This window comes from Dryas octopetala, chromosome 7 (assembly GCF_963921425.1).
Source record: "Dryas octopetala chromosome 7, drDryOcto1.1, whole genome shotgun sequence".
Taxonomy (NCBI): Eukaryota; Viridiplantae; Streptophyta; class Magnoliopsida; order Rosales; family Rosaceae; genus Dryas; species Dryas octopetala.
This window is the reverse complement of record NC_141372.1, coordinates 17018860-17038167: the sequence shown is the minus strand read 5'-3', so window position 1 is coordinate 17038167 and position 19308 is coordinate 17018860. Positions and strand designations below refer to the sequence as shown.

At 40.8% G+C, this 19308-nt stretch overlaps 1 protein-coding gene across 1 annotated transcript; it reads left to right on the top strand.

The window, feature by feature from the left end:
- The first annotated feature begins 270 nt into the window (after positions 1 to 270).
- Positions 271 to 18925, top strand: LOC147280147 (uncharacterized). The gene is made up of 7 exons (XM_086252138.1): positions 271 to 555; positions 769 to 888; positions 6204 to 6719; positions 7488 to 8009; positions 8103 to 9440; positions 9528 to 9612; positions 18780 to 18925. The coding sequence occupies exons 1-7, from the start codon at positions 271 to 273 to the stop codon at positions 18923 to 18925; spliced, it is 3012 nt and encodes a 1003-aa protein (XP_086108264.1).
- The last annotated feature ends 383 nt before the right edge of the window (positions 18926 to 19308 follow it).

Here is a 19308-nt window from a genome sequence, read left to right as displayed (position 1 = left end):
AACACTAGTACAATTCCCTGTGGGATCGACCTCGTATTTGTAAGCTTTGCTACTCCGCGATTCGTGCACTTGCGAGTTAACCTAGAGCTCAGAAAAGGTTATTTAATTTGCCCTAGGAAAACATACAACAAGTTTTTGGCGCCGTTGCCGGGGAATTGTTATTTGTGTTGATTGCTAGTTTTGATTAACTTTAGTTAAGTCATTTTAGTTAGGTTTTATTTTCTGTTTTTATTTTTGGTTCTCACTGATTTCTCTTGTTTCTAAGGTACAATGGAAGAGTCAAATTCGAAGATCACCCCTCTTTCACGTGCAGAAGGCCAAAAGGTGTTGAGTGCGTACAAGGGCGGGCCGAGACTCAACTGGACACCGTTAAGGATGAGGTCAACTCTTGTGTCGCCGAGAGGGAGTGAATTTGAAGAAGCATACGAAGAAGAGAAATCAGAAGAGGAAGTCGAGGAGACCCTGCAGCCGAAAGCCTCTCAAATGAGAATACCTTTGAGTGATTATTCGTCTCCAACACTTCTAGCTCAACCAACGTGCATTGCTTACTCTCAAGTGGAAGCTGATTTTGAACGTTCAAGTGGGACAATCAAACTTCTTCCATCATTTCATGGTTTAGAAGGAGAAGATCCCTACGTGCATCTTAAGGAATTTCATGCGATATGCGAGATTGGCAAGCTGAGGGGGTTGAGCGATGATCAAAGAAAGTTAAGGTTATTTCCATTCTCTCTTAAAGATAAAGCTAAACATTGGTTGTTTTCCTTGCAGGTCGCTTCTATTATAACATGGGAAGAACTGGCATCAAAGTTTCTGTTGAGGTTCTATCCAGTTAGCAAGACTACCATTGTGAGGAAGCAAATTTTGGGGTTTACACAATCAGAGGATGAAGTGTTTCATGAGAGTTGGGAAAGGTACCAAGAGCTTCTGACTTCGTGTTGATGTGTTTTCTTAGAACAAAATAAACAATTATCTCATTCTAAGTTTACTCGCAAGTGCACGAATCGCATCAGTAGCAAAGCGTACAAGCACGAGGTCGATCCCACAGGGAATGGTTAATATACAACAAATCAGTGCAAATAATCACTAGAATAACTAAATGGGGGGTTTTGAAAGGATGGAACACACGCACACATCACCACACACACACACACACTTTATTCTATCTTGCAATGTTAAGTTTTCGGTTTCAAATCAGATAAGCATGCAATAACCATCCAAGGCTAATGACAGTTAATTTGAACACAACATATTAAAGTTTGACAGTTAAAAAGGTTTGGCTAGTTACTTTCTCGCCATTGTTCTCCTAATGCATAAACTAAGAGCTTCTTGGGCCTTCCTTAGCTAGTTAACCTACATGTTCCCTAGTTCAAGCTAAGGCAGCTGTTACCCATGCAGGAGTCATTAAGTTTTATGAGAACGTCAAACATGCACAACATATAAGCTTTGACTATTTCCTTATAGAGGTCGCCCAACCCTACTACCAAGAATAATCCCTTATTCCCTTGTTACTTGTGGTTTAGTGTCTTTGACTATTTCACAGCTAAACCTAACAGATAAACTAGATGCAATTACCCTAAGGTGGCCAGTCAAAGGATGCAAACAACTAGTGACGGGGGTTCTAATAGATAGTGGAAATTTAATATGCGCAAACATCAAACTAACAGACCAAGAGACGGATAAACGATTTGTTAAAGCATACGAATCCATTAATCGACCTACAACTAACATGCAAGATAGAATAACTAACCTACATGATTAAATAAAACAAATAAAAGAGACAAAACAGCAACAAATAAATAAAATCCCAATTCATGCTTGTTAACGGAAATCAAAAACGCAAATTAAACAAACTTAGAAGCATAAACTAAACAACTAATTTAAAGTGCATGAATTAAATGAAATCAGAAACGTAAAGTACACAAGATTAAATGCATGCACTAATTAAAATCAGAAACAAAACTAAACTAGATTGACAAATATAAACTAATTAGAATCTGAAACATGCATTAAATAAAACCAAAGCTATAAACTAATTAAATTCAGAAACTTAAATTAAATAAATTCAGAAACCATTATTCAACAATAAATCTGAAACTAGAAGGAAAAAGAAAGCAAAAATCAGAGGTGCAAGCACATGGTGGCTGCGGCAAGGAGAGAGGAAGAGGGAGGCACCTATCACAAGCAATTGGCTCACGGCAAGGTGAGCTAGGGCTTGCGGCAGCAGGTGGTCTGATGAGTGTGCATTTTGCATCACTTTATGATACTAATTCCTTAACCTAGAGTGTTAGAACTCGCTATTTTGTGTTTCTTGTCTTGTTTTTGTGTTTTCAGGTCAAATGAAGCAGAAATGAGAAAAAGAAGCAAATGGAGCCATTTTGGGACATTTCCTGGTCAAACCAGGAAAACGAGTGAAATCCTGGTCAAACCAGGAAAAGTGCAGAAATCCTAGTCGAACGAGGATTCCTAGTCACACTAGGAAACATCAAGTCCAGAACCATCATTGCGGAGCCAGAAATGTGAAATCCTGATTCGAACAGGAATTCCTGGTCGAACTAGGAAACCTAACCCAACTAGGGAAAGGAGTCCTAGTGACACTAGGAGACCCCAGGGGCAATATGGTCATTATGAGAAGTCGAAATGGATAAGGAATCTCTCATTTTCAAGAAATCCTAGTTGCACCAGGAAATGTTTTTCAAGGTTCCAGAAGCTTCCAGAAGGTGGTGGAAATCCATGGAAATGAATGGAGGGAAGAAATGAATTTGAATTCAAATGGAAATGAGGGGCAAAATGGGAAGTCAAAAGTGGAGGGCCCATGGGCCCTAGGGATGCCGAACCAAGTGGGCCATGCATGCACATGCATGGGCCCAAACCCTAGCAGCCCAAAAGCCACACGCAAGGAGGAAGATGGCAGCCCATGCATGCGCATGCATGCCATGCAAACCCTAGCAAGACAAGGGGCCATGCGCAAGCCCAAGGTGACAAGCCCAAGGTGGAAGCCCATGGAGTGAAACCCTAGCCCATCTTGTGCAAGCTACTGAAGCCCAACATGGAAGCCCAACATGCAAGCCCAAAGCCCAAAGGGACCAGCCCATGCGCCAAGGAGGGACCCTAGCTAGGCTAGGCGTGAGCCACTTAAGCCCAAAGGGGGAAGCCCATGCCGCAAGGCCCTAGTCAGCTAACCCTAGCTGAAGCCGCAAGGCACTAGGAGAAGGAAAACCCTATGCAGCCGCAAGTCTCTTCCTTGCCTCTCAAGGAAGTCTTCTCCTATTTAAACCTCCTCATCCAGACTTTTAGGGACACCTTTGAGACAACACTTTTTACTCCTCCTAGGTTCAGCCGAATTCTCTCTTCTCTCTTTTAGTTTTATTTTGCTGATTTAGGTTTTTAGTTTCAGACTTTCATTCTTGTAAGGTGAGCCGAATTCAGAGAGAGGTTTAGGAAGAGGGTGGCGTGACAAGTGAGAGGGAAGGACCACCTGCTGTCGCAAGCCCAAGCTCACCTTGCCGTGAGCCAATTGCTTGTGCTAGGTGCCTCCTTCTTCCTCCCTCCTTGCCGCAGCCCCCATTTGTTGCACCTCTGATTTTTGTTTTCCTTTTCCTTCTAGTATCTATTCTTATTGTTGGATCATGTTACTGATTTTATTTAATTAATTTGCTGGTTTTATTTAGTTGTCTTTTTATTTCTTTATTAGCTTTGGTTCTGATTTTAGTTAATTGTTTATGTTTATGCAATTTAATTTATGTGATCTAATTTAATTGTGTAGTTGCTTCAGTTACTTTATGTTTCTGATTTTTAATTAGTTCATGCATTCAATCTTGTGTACTTTACGTTTCTGATTTCATTTAATTGATGCACCTTAAAGTAGTTGTTTAGTTTATGCTTCTAAGTTCGTTTAATTTGCGTTTCTGATTTCCGTTAGCAATCATGAATTGGGATTTCATTTATTTGTTGCTGTTTTGTTTCTTTTATTTATTGTATTTAATTATGTAGGTTAGTTATTCTATTTTGCATGTTAGTTGTAGGTCGATTAATGGATTCGTATGCTTTAACAAATCGTTTATCCGTCTCTTGGTCTGTTAGTTTGATGTTTGCACATATTAAATTTCCACTATCTATTAAAACCCCCGTCACTAGTTGTTTGCATCCTTTGACTGGCCACCTTAGGGTAATTGCATCTAGTTTATCTGTTAGGTTTAGCTGTGAAATAGTCAAAGACACTAAACCACAAGTAACAAGGGAATAAGGGATTATTCTTGGTAGTGGGGTTGGGCGACCTCTATAAGGAAATAGTCAAAGCTTATATGTTGTGCATGTTTGACGTTCTCATAAAACTTAATGACTCCTGCATGGGTAACAGCTGCCCTAGCTTGAACTAGGGAACATGTAGGTTAATTAGCTAAGGAAGGCCCAAGAAGCTCTTAGTTTATGCATTAGGAGAACAATGGCGAGAAAGTAACTAGCCAAACCTTTTTAGCTGTCAAACTTTAATATGTTGTGTTCAAATTAACTGTCATTAGCCTTGGATGGTTATTGCATGCTTATCTGATTTGAAACTGAAAATTAACATTGCAAGATAGAATAAAGTGTGTGTGCGTGTGGTGATGTGTGCGTGTGTTTCCATCTTTCAAAACCCCCCATTTAGTTTTTCTAGTGATTATTTGCACTGATTTGTTGTATATTAACCATTCCCTGTGGGATCGACCTCGTGCTTGTACGCTTTGCTACTGATGCGATTCGTGCACTTGCGAGTAAACTTAGAATGAGATAATTGTTTATTTTATTCTAAGAAAACACATCAACATGGTCCTTCCCTCTCACTTGTCACGCCACCCTCTCTAAAAGTCTCTCTCTGAAATCGGCTCACCTTACAAGAAAAATAAAGTTGAAGCTAAAAACCCTAAAACAGAAAAATAAAACTAAGAGAGGAGAGGGATATTTCGGCTGGAGTGTAGGTGAAAAAGTGTGTTAAAAAGTCTGAATGGAGGGGGTTTAAATAGGAGAAGCCTTCCTTGAGAGGCAAGGAAAAGCAACTTGCGGCTGCTAGGGTTTGCTTTCCTAGTTCCTTGCGGCATCAGCTAGGGCTGGCTGCTCCTTGGGCTTGCGGCATGGGCTGCTCCCTTTGGGCTTGAGTGGCTCACGCCTAGCCTAGCTAGGGTCCCTCCTTGGCGCATGGGCTGGTAGTCGTGGGCTTTGGGCTTGCATGTTGGGCTTCCATGTTGGGCTTCAGTTGCTTGCACAAGATGGGCTAGGGTTTCACTCCATGGGCTTCCATCTTGGGCTTGTCACCTTGGGCTTGCGCATGGCCCCTTGTCTTGCTAGGGTTTGCATGGCATGCATGCGCATGCATGGCTGCCATCTACCCCCTTGCGTGTGGCTTTTGGGCTGCAAGGGTTTGGGCCCATGCATGTGCATGCATGGCCCACTTGGTTCGGCATCCCTAGGGCCCATGGGCCCTCCACTTTTGACTTCCCATTTTACCCCTCATTTCCATTTGAATTCAAATTCATTTCTTCCCTCCATTCATTTCCATGGATGTCCACCACCTTCTGGAAGCTTCTGGAACCTTGAAAAACATTTCCTGGTGCAACTAGGATTTCTTGAAAATGAGAGATTCCTTATCCATTTCGACTTCTCGTAATGACCATATTGCCCCTGGGGTCTCCTAGTGTCACTCGGACTCCTTTCCCTAGTTGGGTTAGGTTTCCTAGTTCAACCAGGATTTCCTGTTCGAATCAGGATTTCACATTTCTGGCTTCGCAATGATGGTTCTGGACTTGATGTTTCCTAGTGTGACTAGGAATCCTCATTTGACTAGGATTTCTGCACTTTTCCTGGTTTGACCAGGATTTCACTCGTTTTCCTGGTTTGACCAGGAAATGTCCCAAAATGGCTCCATTTGCTTCTTTTTCTCATTTCTGCCTCATTTGACCTGAAAACACAAAAACAAGACAAGAAACACAAAATAGCGAGTTCTAACACTCTAGGTTAAGGAATTAGTATCATAAAGTGATGCAAAATGCACACTCATCACTTCGTGTCCACATCATAATTTTGCCCCATGGATGCTGATTGAGTACTTTTATGAGGGTTTGTTGGATCAAGATCGTAGTATGGTGGACATGACATGTGGAGGAGCACTGAAAAAGAAGACTTTTGAAGAAGCATGGACACTCTTTGATACATTGGCGTTGAATTCACAACAGTGGAATAGACGGAAAAGAGTGGAAAAGAAATCAGCTATGGAAGCTGAGATGTCTGAACTTAAGCAAATGATGCAAGTTCTGATGGCGAATCAAGGAGCTAGGTCATCAAAAGGAGAGCAATGTTTTGAGGTTGAAAAAGTTCAAGTTAGACCAAGTGTACAGTCCCCTGTTAAGCAACGAAGTACTTATTTGGAGGACATGATTGCTGCACTAGCTCAGAGTACAACTTCGATGTCTAATGATACCAAGTCATTCATGAACAAAACTGAGGAGCAGTTGAATGTCACAGCTAAAGCTATTTCAAGTTTCGAAGCCCAATTGGAACAAGTGACTTTAACTTTGGACAAAGTGATAAAGGGTGCTCCAATTCAGGATAAGGCCGAAGCAATCACTACTGTGAGAAGTGGGAAAGTGATTGACAACAAAGTGGGCACTACTCAAGATGATAATTCAGGAAATGAGGATGAAGTTGAGATTTTAGAGCCCGAACAAATGGAAAAGTACAAGAGGGATAAAGTTAAGGTTAAGGATGAGGAAGAGGAGGAAAGAAAGAAACAAGAAAAGCACATTGCTACACGTGCTAGCAAGAAGGCCGTGACTACCTCCTCTATCCCAAGAGCTCCATTGCCTTTCCCTCAACGTCAATGGAAGCAGAATAAGGATGAGCAAGCCAAGGAAATTTTAGAGATGTTTAAGAAAGTGGAAATCAATATTCCTTTGCTTGACGCTATTTAGCAGATTCCTAAGTATGCCAAGTTCTTGAAGGAATTGTGCACACACAAGAGAAAATTCAAAGAACATGAACAGGTGTGTCTAAGTGAAGAAGTCAGTGCTGTTTTGCAAAGAAAGTTGCCGCCTAAGTTGAAGGACCCTGGCAGTTTTACGATTCCATGTTTGGTTGGGGATCATAAGTTTGAGAAGGCATTGCTGGATTTGGGAGCAAGTATAAATTTGATGCCGTATTCAGTTTTCGCACAGTTGGGCATAGGAGATCTTAAACCTACTAGTATTACTCTTCAATTGGCAGATCGTTCAGTAAAGGTTCCGAAAGGTGTGGTTGAAGATGTGCTGGTTCGGGTTGCAGATTGGATCATGCCCGCTGATTTTATCATTCTTGAAATGGAGGATACCCCAATTAGAGGTAATGAGCTACCGATCATATTGGGAAGACCGTTCATGGCCACGGCGAACACCAAGATTGATGTCAGTAATGGGAAGTTGACAATGTCTGTACTTGGTGAAACAGTTGAGTTTGATGTTTTTGGTGCAATGAGGTATCCAAAGGAGGAGGATGATTGCTTGAGGATTGATTGTTTGGACCCATTAGTTGAGGAAGTGTGCGAAACTAGCCTTGCAGAAGATACATTGGAGGTTGCTTTGGGAACACCAGAGTCCAGTGAATTAAATGAAATCGTGGAAACAACTCCTACACGTTTGGAAGGCACCCGACCTCTCAGAAATAAGTGGTTCAACCAGTTTGAAATGTTAGTGCCTACGAATCAAAAGACGCTTCCTTCTATTGAGCAAGCACCTAAATTGGAGCTGAAACCGTTACCGGAGCACTTGAAATATGCATTTTTGGGAGAGAATGAGACCTTGCCTGTGATTATTGCACCTAATTTGAGTGCAAGCGAGGAAGAAAGACTCTTGAGAATTCTGAAGGAAAATCGGTTAGCATTGGGATGGACCATAGCCGATATCAAGGGGATCTCACCCACAGTGTGTATGCACAGAATTTTACTTGAGGAGAAATCTAGGCCTACTCGTGATGCCCAAAGAAGACTGAATCCAACTCTGAAGGAAGTTGTGCGTAATGAGGTAATCAAATTGTTGGATGTTGGTATTATTTATCCTATCAGTGATTCGAAGTGGGTTAGTCTTGTTCAAGTGGTGCCGAAGAAAAGTGGTATTACTGTGGTGAAGAATGAGCATAATGAGTTGGTTCCCCAAAGGATGCAAACCGGTTGGCGTGTTTGTATTGACTATCAGAAGCTTAACACCGCAACAAGGAAGGATCATTTCCCTTTGCCATTTATCGACCAGATGTTGGAAAGGTTGGCCGGCCATAGTCACTATTGCTTTTTGGATGGGTATAGTGGGTATAATCAGATTGCTATTGCACCGGAGGATCAAGAGAAGACCACGTTCACATGTCCATTTGGTACGTTTGCTTATAGGAGGATGCCGTTTGGATTGTGCAATGCCCCCGCAACATTTCAGAGATGCATGATGTCTATTTTCTTGGATATGGTGGAACGGATCATTGAGGTATTTATGGATGATTTTTCTGTTTTTGGTTCGTCTTTTGATACATGTCTGGATAATCTGTCTTTAGTTCTGAAAAGATGTCAAGAGGCCAATCTAGTGCTTAATTGGGAAAAATGTCATTTTATGGTCCAACAAGGGATAGTATTGGGTCATGTGATTTCGAAGGAGGGCATACAAGTTGATAAAGCTAAGATTGATGTGATACAAAGATTGCCGCCTCCGTCGAGTGTTAAAGAAGTAAGGAGTTTTCTAGGCCATGCTGGGTTCTATAAGAGGTTCATTAAAGACTTTTCTAAGATTTCTAGGCCTTTGTGCACCTTATTGCAAAAAAAGGTGAATTTTGAGTTTGATGAGGATTGCTTGGTTGCATTTAACAAGTTGAAGAAGCTACTCACCTCCGCTCCGATCATTATGCCACCTAATTGGAATTTGCCGTTTGAGCTCATGTGTGATGCAAGTGATTATGCTGTTGGAGCTGTTTTGGGTCAGAGAGTTGAGAAGTTGCCGCATGTGATTTACTATGCAAGTAGGACTCTAAATGATGCTCAATTGAATTATTCTACTACCGAGAAGGAGTTGCTTGCTGTGATCTTTGCCTTGGAGAAATTTAGAAGTTATTTGATTGGGTCTAAGATCACCATCTACACGGATCATGCCGCTCTCAAGTATTTGCTGAACAAGAAAGATGCAAAGCTGAGGTTGATTAGATGGACTCTGTTGCTACAGGAATTTGATATTGAGATCAAAGACAAGAAAGGTTGTGAAAATGTGGTACCAGACCATTTGAGTAGACTTGTCAATGAGGAACAATCTGAAGAGGACACACTACCGTTACGAGAGTCATTCCCGGACGAGCAGCTTTTTGCCATCTTAACTACTCCATGGTATGCTGACATAGCAAATTATTTAGCAAGTGGAGTGTTGCCCAATGATCTGACACACTACCAAAGGAAGAAGTTCTTGCATGATGTTAGACAATATGTGTGGGATGATCCTTATTTGTTCAAATATGGATCAGATCAGTTGATAAGACGATGTGTACCGGAAATGGAGCAGAGGAATGTCATTGAGATGTGTCATTCTAAAGAGTGTGGAGGCCATGGAGGAGGAACTAAGACTGCTTACAAGATTCTTCAAGCAGGTTTCTTTTGGCCTACTATTTTTCATGACTGTCATCAGTTTTACCTTACATGCGATAGATGTCAGAAGATGGGAAATATTTCTGCTCGTGATCAGATGCCGCTGAACTTTATGTTGGAAGTTGAGATCTTTGATGTTTGGGGTATAGATTTCATGGGGCCATTTCCATCTTCTTTTGGATACGAGTACATTCTGGTTGGAGTTGATTATGTGTCTAAGTGGGTGGAAGCTGTCGCTTGTAGGACTAATGATGCTCGAGTGGTCTTGAATTTCCTTAAGACCAATATCTTTGCACGATTTGGAACCCCGAGAGCAATCATTAGTGATGGGGGGTCGCATTTTTGCAATAAGCTGTTTGAGGCCGTGATGAAGAAGTATGGAATAAGGCATAAAGTGGCTACTCCCTATCATCCGCAGACAAGTGGACAAGTGGAAATATCGAATCGTGAGATCAAGTTCATTTTGGAAAGAACAGTGCTCGCCAATAGGAAGGATTGGTCTACCAAGCTTAATGATGCATTGTGGGCTTATCGCACCGCTTACAAGACACCCATTGGAATGTCTCCATTTCGACTGATCTATGGGAAAGCTTGTCATTTACCAGTTGAGCTGGAGCATAAGGCGTATTGGGCAATTAAGAAGTTCAATTTTGATATTCATGCGGCTGGTGAGAAAAGGAAGTTGCAACTTAGTGAGCTGGAAGAAATACGACATTTCGCATATGAGAATGCTAAGTTGTACAAGGAAAGGACCAAGAGGTACCATGATAAGAAGCTACGTCCAAGAGAATTCTTTGTTGGCGGGAAGGTGTTATTATATGATACAAGATTACGTCTCTTCCCGGGCAAGTTGCGTTCAAGATGGACCGGACCTTATAAGGTGGTTCGAGTGTTTCCCTATGGTACAGTTGAACTCAAGAATCCGAAGAATGGGAACACATTTAAGGTTAACGGTCATCGTGTGAAGCCTTTCCTTGAACCTGATTTTGAGCTGAACCAAGAGAAAATTGATTTCTAGTACAAGACTAGGTCTGGCTGAAGACGTGAAACTTAGCGCTTCTTGGGAGGCAACCCAAGGGATGGATGACGAGGAGGAGGTGATTTGGTACTTGTGCATGGGCGAGCCTTTTCACACCAGCCAAGGTACGTTTTCACCCTCTTTTCGCTCATTTAAGTAGATTTGTTTTATTTGATGTTTTTCCCTTCCTCTTTTCATTACATTGTGCATTACATTTGTCATTCATTTAAACATTGAGGACAATGTTTCTTTTAAGTTTGGGAGTGGGGAATGCAACGCATTTTTCGTTTTTAGTGTGTAAAAAAAAAAAAAATTTACTTTTGTTGTAAATTAAGGGTATCAAACCCACATTAAAATGCATATGTTCTTAAGATTTCATTCACCATAGTGATGGATTCGAATCTTTAGAAGCATGCAACAGTGTTTTTGAGTTTTTTTGTTTGTTTTAAGTCTTGAGTCCCCAACTAATTGATTTCATTATGTATGGTTATTTTGAGCATGTCTAGCTTGTATATATAGTATGTATTCTTCTTTATCTAGTATTATTTCGTAAGATGCTTTACAACTCTATGGACTTGTGGCCTTGTTTTCATGAGCTTAAGTGATGACTTGCATGTTTAGAGATGCATATACTTAATAGAGTAGACTTGTATGACCTAAGTGAGCTTTTGAGCCCTGTACTTCAATTCTTGAGTGTTAACATTTCTCTAATATTTTCTTGTTATATAAAGTCGTTGTGATCTCATTATTCTCTATTTTGATTAAGTACTTGGAATATAGTTGTGAATCAAAGAGCTAGAACTTCTCTCTTATTCTATACAAAGCATGGATATAACTACATAAATCTTAGGAGATGATATTAGGCCTTGTTTGTTTTTAACCCATAACTAAAGCCTACCCTATGTTATAACCCTAGTCAAACATTTTGAGCCTAATGACCTTTCTTTGTTTACCCTTATACCAAACCCTAAGTTTGGGGGAGTTTCACCCCTCTACCTGTTTACCTTACCTATGAATTTGCATGGAGTTGGTGATAATATGAGGTTGAAAAGAAATGTCTATGCATAGCTCGATGTAAAAGGAAAAAAAAATTGTGTTTAAGATTGTTTGTCGTTCCCTTTCAAAAAAAAAAAAAATCAAGAATCAAAAATCAAAGGGAAGGGACGATTTCAAAAGATTGAAGAAGGAAAGTGTTCGAATTTGAGCTATGAGTGCAAATTATGCAAGGAATACCTCTATTGTTTTCTTTGTGCAAATCCATAGTCTGTAGCCCTTGGTTATCCCTTTCATTTCAATACCTTGTCCTAACCTAAGCCTCCATTACAACCCGCATAAAAGTCCTAATTGATCTTGGGAGAAATGTGGTTCATTATGTGGAGTCTAGATAAAAGGGAAGCTTATGGTTATTGATTATGTTCCAAGTATTTTAATTTCTTCTATTGAGATCAGTGTTTTTGTTTCATTATGCCTTTCTTTCATGATTAATATGTGAGTTTTTTGTATTTGTTTATCATATCATCTCTCACATATACTTGAGTACACGTGTTAACCCAATCTCTGAGCGTTTTATTGTTGAGAGTATGCCTTAGTGAGAATTTGAGTTGAATCTATTTTGTGTATGCTGATTTGGTCTTGTTTGTCTAACACTTGAGTTTGTGTCAAGGATGGTCTATACGCTTCATGGAGGAGTAAGGTATGTTAATTGAAGCATTATTAGAGATTGAGGAATAAATTTTATACGTATCTTGCTTGACTATGCTATTTATGGCTGTACTTATGAAGTCATGTGTTGGGATGTTTTGAGTCTGTCTTGAGTCTTTTCTTTGTTCTTTTTGCTCGAGGACTAGTAAAATCTAAGTTTGGGGGTGTGTTGAGTCCTCATTTTACACTACTTTATGATACTAACTCCCTAACCCAGAGTGCAAGAACTCGATATTTTGTGTGTTGTTAGTTTGTTTTTGTTCTTATAGGATAAAATGAGCAAAGAAGAGAAAAGGAGCCAAAAGAACCATTTTTAGACGTTTCCTAGTCAAATTAGGAAAACGAGTGAAATCCTGGTCAAACCAGGGAACTAGGAAACCTAACCCTACTAGGGAAAGGAGTCCTAATGACACTAGAAGACCCCAGGGGCAATATGGTCATTACGAGAAGTCGGAATGGATAAAGAATCCCTCATTTACAAGAAATCCTAGTTGCACTAGGAAATGTTGGTCAAAGTCAACTCTACAAAGTCAAGGTTACTGAAGCTTCTAGAAGGTGGTGGACATCCATGGAAATAAATGGAGGGAAGAAATGAATTCAAATTCAAATGGAGATGAGGGGCAAAATGGGAAGTCAAAGTTAATGGTCAATGGTCAACTATGACAAAGTCAACAAGTCAAATGGGCCATGGGCCTATGCAAAGCCGAAATCTGAAGAGGCCATGCATGCATGCATGCGCCAGCCCAAGAGGAAGCCCAATGCGCTAGCCCAAGACTAGCAGCCATGCGCATGCACTAAACCCTAGGGGGCTGGCTTGTGTCACTTAAGCCCAAAGTCAAAGCCCTTGCCGCAAGCCCAATGCTCTCCTAACCCTAGCTGCTGCCGCACTTTCTTGTCCTTGCCTCCCAAGGAATCCTAGCTGAAAAAAGAAGTCAAAACCCTGGAAAATAGAGCACCAATTTCGACAGCAATTCTGTAATTCTCCAGAATGAATCAGGTAGCATGCCATATATGGTTGGAAAGATACGGATGTTAGCTTCGCAGAAAATTTTACGGATTTTGATTCCGAGTTTTCTAGCTCAAGATATGGCCATTTTAGTGGAGGTAGCGCAGCAGTTCCGCGAGCTGAAAAAGGAGTTACGCCCAAAAAGAGCCCAAATCAGCCCAAGGCCCATGCTTGGCCAAAAATTATAAGCCTTGGTGTGCAAGGAATGCACTTATCCCACATTGAAGAGAAAGAGAAATCTCAGCCCCACTCTCCTCTATAAATACATCTTTATAACTCAAGGAGAGGGCTCTCTCCTCTTTAATTTTCAGAAACCTTAGCTAGCCTCCTTCTTCCTTGCCGCACACCCCTATCTTTCTCTCTCTTTCTTTTATTTTTCTGAAGCAAACCCTAGCAGCCACCATCTCTTTTCTTTTCTCTTGCCGCAGCCCCCATCACCTCCTGCTCTTCTCTTTATTTTTCTGCTTCAGCCACCTATCTTTGTGTTCTTTTATTTTTGGGCTGAACTGAAGAAGGAGGAGGAAGTCACGCTGCAGCCACCACCACCTAGCCACGCCACCTTCTTGCTGCCACCACTTTGCCGAGCACCCCAGCAGCCTTGCCGTGGAGCCCAAGCCGAGCAGCAGCCATCACGCCACCTTGCAACCACACCGTCCAAGGGTGGAGCCGCCTCCACCTCGTCATCCGTGGCTTGATTTCTTCTTCCCTTTCTTTTATTTTAATTGTTTTAATTATGCTTTGTTTATTTATGGATTTAATTATGTGTAGTTGAATATTGGGCTAGGGCTAGGATGAAGCCCTAGCGATGCTGTTTACTTTCACTATGGATTATTGATATTTTAATTATTTACATGTTGACAAATCTTGGATCTCTGTTTAAATTGAATCTATTTGTTTCGCATCTTTGACTGATCACCTTAGGTTGCATGCATCTAGATATATGTTGTGAAACTAAATAAGCTCGAAAGGATGATAGTTTCAATAGGCAACAAGTGGATATCCTAAGATAATATTCATGAGAAAAGGGATCATAGAGGACATAGGGTACATTAATTTGGAGCTATGCGCTATGTGTTTGTCACTCTCACAGATCGTAATGACTCTTGCATGGGTAACAGCTGCCTTAGCTTAGCACTAGGGAACATGCAAGTTAACTGGTTAAGGAAGGCCCAAGAAGCTCTTAGTTTATGCACAGTAAGGGGAGTAATTGCTAAAAGTAACTAGCCAAACCTTTTAGTAGACGAACTTTGTTGACATGTTTATATATTGATTGTTAATATCCATAGTAGAGTGAATGGTATGCTAGTGGTGGATTTTGAACCCTAGTGTTTATTTATTATTGTTTTATCCAAATTCATTCAGTTGTTATTTTAAAGTTTTGTCATTTATCTGTTAGTTTGTCTAGTCTCAAAAACCAATCAAAACCCCCCATTTGCGTGTGTGCGTTAGAGTTGATTTAATCAAGTTTAATTAAGTTAGTGATCATAACACTAGTACAATTCCCTGTGGGATCGACCTCTTATTTGTAAGCTTTGCTACTCCGCGATTCGTGCACTTGCGAGTTAACCTAGAGCTCAGAAAAGGTTATTTAATTTGCTCTAGGAAAACATACAACAATAGTGGAAATTTAATACATGCAAACATCAAACTAACAGACCAAGAGACGGATAAACGATTTGTTAAAGCATGCAAATCCAATAATCAACCTACAACTAACATGCAAGATAGAATAAATAAACCTACATAATTAAAATAGAAAAGAAAATCTGAATAATATAAATAAATTCCCAATCCATGTTGTAAATCAAATTAATTAAACAAAACAATTAAAAACTAGAATTCCAAAAGAAAAACAAAGAGAACATCCTTAGAGAATGGCAGCGGCGGCGGCACAAGGTGGCAGTGGCTTGACTCCTTCCTCCTCCTTCAGTTCAGCAGAAAAATAAAGAAAGAGAGATGATGGTGGCTGCGGCAAGGGAAGAGAAATAATGGGGGCTGCTAGGGTTCCTAGGCTGCGTGAGAAAAGAAAGAGAAAGAAAGGAGGCTAGGGTGTGCGGCAAGAAGAGAGAGAGACTAGGCTAGGGTTTCTGAAATTTCAGAGAGAGCTCCCTCTCCTTGAGTTATAAAGATGTATTTATAGAGGAGAGTGGGGCTGAGATTTCTCTTTCTCTTCAATGTGGGATAAGTGCATTCCTTGCACACCAAGACTTATAATTTTCGGCCAAACATGGGTCTTGGGCTGATTTGGGCTCTTTTTGGGCGTAACTCCCTTTTCAGCTCGCGGAACTGCTGCGCTACCTCCACTAAAATGACCATATCTTGCGCTACAAAACTCGGAATCGAAATCCGTAAAATTCCCTACGAAGCTAACATCCGTATCTTTCCAACCATATATGGCATGCTACCTGATTCGTTCTGGAGAATTACAGAATTGCTGTCGAAATTGGTGCTCTATTTTCCAGGGTTTTGACTTCTTTTTCAGCTAGGATTTCTTGGGCTTTCTCTTTGTAGGCGTGATGGGCTAGGGTTTCCTTGGGCTTTGGCATGTGGGCTGCATGACTTGGGCTCTAGAGTTGGCGCATGGCTTGCATGGCATGCGCATGCATGCATGGGTTGCCACCTCACCATTCTTGTGGATTTCGACTTCACCTAGGCCCAAAGCCCAATTGACTTCATGACATGATATGGTTGACCCTTGACCATTGACTTTGACTTCCAATTTTACCCCTCTCTCCCTCTTGGATTCGAATTCATTTCTTCCCTCCATTTGATTACATGGATATCCACCACCTTCTAGAAGCTTCTGGAACCTTGACTTGATTGAGTTGACTTTGACCAACCTTTCCTAATCCAACTAGGATTTCTTGTAAATGAAAGATTCCTTATCCATTTTGACTTCTCGTAATGACCATATTGCCCCTGGAGTCTGATGAGTGTTCATTTTACGTTATTTTATGATACTAACTCCCTAACCTAGAGTGTTAGAACTCGATACTTTGGTGTCTGTTATCTTGTTTTTGTGTTTTTAGGTCTAATGAAGCAAAAATAGGAAATAGGAGCAAATGGAGCCGTTTTGGGACATTTCCTGGACAAACTAGGAAACGAGCAGAAATCCTAGTCAAATGAGGATTCCTAGTCACAAGAGGAAACATCAAGCCCAGAACCATCATTGCCAAGCCAGAAATGAGAAATCCTAATTGAAGCAGGAATTCCTGGTTGAACTAGGAAACCTAATCCTACTAGGAAAAGGAGTACTGATGAGACTAGGAGTCACTAGGGGCAATATGGTCATTATGAGAAGTTGAAATGGACAAGGAATCCTACATCTACAAGGAATCCTAGTGGGACTAGGAAAGGTTGGTCAAAGTCAACTCTATCAAGTCAAGGTTCCAGAAGCTTCTAGAAGGTGGTGGACATCCATGGAAATGAGGGGCGAAATGGAAAGTTAAAGTCAATGGTCAAGGGTCAACTATGACATGTCATCAAGTCAAATGGGCCATGGGCCTATGTGGAAGTCAATGGCAAGGTGGCAGCCCATGCATACATGCGCATCCCATGCAAGCCCATGCGCCTAAACCTAGCAGCCCAAGTCCATCACGCCATGCAAGGTGGCAGCCCATGCACTGAAACCCTAGGGCCTGTGCAACCCATTCAACCCAAGTCATGCAGCCATGCGCAAGCTAGAAGGGAGGAAGCCCATCACGTCACTTGCAGCAGCCCATCCCATACAGCCATGCGCAAGCCATGCAGCCCAAGTCCATCACGCCATGCAAAGAGAAAGCCCAAGGAATCCTAGCTGAAAAAGAAGTCAAAACCCTGGAAAATAGAGCACCAATTTCGACAGCAATTCTGTAATTCTCCAGAGAGAACCAGGTAGCATGCCATATATGGTTGGAAAGCTACGGATGTTAGCTTCGCAGGGAATTTTACGGATTTCAATTCCGAGTTTTCTAGCTCAAGATATGGCAATTTTAGTGGATGTAGCGCAGCAGTTCCGCGAGCTGAAAATAAGTTTCGCCCAAAAGAGCCCAAATCAGCCCAAGGCCCACTTTTGGCCGAAAATTAGAAGTCTTAAGGAGCAAGAAATTCACTTAAGCCCATGTTCTTTTAATGAAACCCTAGCCGCACCTTGTCTTCTCCTTGCCTCCAAAGGAATCCTCACCTCACCTCTATAAATATATCCTATTCTCTCATTGTTTAGGGTTCCCATATTTTTATATTTTCAGAATTCAGAGAGAGAGGGGGAGGCCGAATTTCAGAGAAAGAGAGTGATAGGGTGGCGCCACTTGAGGGAGAATGAGAGACCATGTGCCGCAGCCCTAGCTCACCTTTGCCGTGAGCCTCCTTGCTGCTATGTCTCTCCTCTTCTTCTCTCTTGTGCCGCTGCCACCCTCTTGTGATGTTCTTTGTTTTTCTTTTGATTTTCTTCTTTTTCTTTAGTTAATTAGCTTGTTCTTGCTTTCATGGATTTAATTATTATAATGGAAGTTAGATCTTTTATTTTCTTTATTATTATGTTTTGAGTTTTTTTATTGCTTTGCTAAGTTGGATGATGAAACTTTAATTGTGAGTTATGCAATGGTGACACTTGTGATTTAATTTGATGCATGTAGTAAATCCTTGATCTCTATTTAAATTGACTCTATTTGTTTTGCATCTTTGACTGATCACCTTAGGTTGCATGCATCTAGATTTATGTTGTGAAACTAAACAAGCTCGAAAGGATGATAGTTTCAGTAGGCAACAAGTGGGTATCCTAAGATAATATTCATGAGAAAAGGGATCATAGATGACATACAGTACATTAATTTGGAGCCATGCGCTATGTGTTTGTCACTCTCACAGATCGTAACGACTCTTGCATTGGTAACAGCTGCCTTAGCTTAGAACTAGGCAACATGCAAGTTAACTGGCTAAGGAAGGCCCAAGAAGCTCTTAGTTTATGCACAGTAAGGGGAGTAATTGCTAAAAGTGACTAGCCAAACTTTTTAGTAGATGAACTTTATTACATTTATGCATTATCTTGAATTGCTTGGTTGTATTTCCTTCAATTGGTGTAAATTCTGAATTCTTAGCATTGCAATTGTGTGTGTGTGTGTGTGTATGTGGTGTGTGTGAGTTTAACAATCTACAAACCCCCCTGCCGTGTGTGTGTGTTTGGTTATTCTAGTGGTAAGTTGAATTGGTTTGATGTGTATTTACCTATTCCTCGTGGGATCGACCTCGTACTTATACGCTATGCTTACATGAGTGATTCGTATACTTGCGAGCTACAACTTGGTATTCGTTTCTAAATTCCAAGTAAAACAAGTTGTACAAAAAGGAGCAACAAGTTTTTGGCGCCGTTGCCGGGAAATGGTGCTAAATATCATCGAATTGGTTTTACTTATCATTAGAATTAGGTTAGGTTATTTATTTTTCTTTGTAGTTTTTTTTTTTCTTAGGTGTTAATAATGCTATTTTCTACTTGAATACTTATTCTAACCAATTATTGTTTTTGAGAGTTTTTGGAAGGTTCAAAGAGTCCATGAAGGATGGCGAGCTTTCCAAAGCCGAGAGCAAGAAAGGGAAGAAGAGGACATTTGAGTAGACGATTGGCAACGTCTGGCTGAAGACGTACAAACTTAGTGCTGTTTGGGAGGCAACCCAAAGCTTTTGAAGAAATCAAGGGAGTGAGTCGAGAAGACCCAGGAGGCCGCGTCTATGCTTTGAGGATCATGGTGGATGTGCATTCATTGGGCCATGCTTGCAATCCAAGTACACAATTTCTTTCATCCTTGCTTCATTGAACCAATTTTTAGTTTTTTGTATTTTTGGTTTTGTTGGATAATTGTTTTGATTCCCTTACTTTAACTGATCATGCATGTTTGTTATTTCTTTCACATTGAGGACAATGTGTCATTTAAGTTTGGGGGGAAAGGCAATTTCTTTTTTTTTAGGTTTCTAGGTTTTTCTAAAAAAAAAAAAAAATTC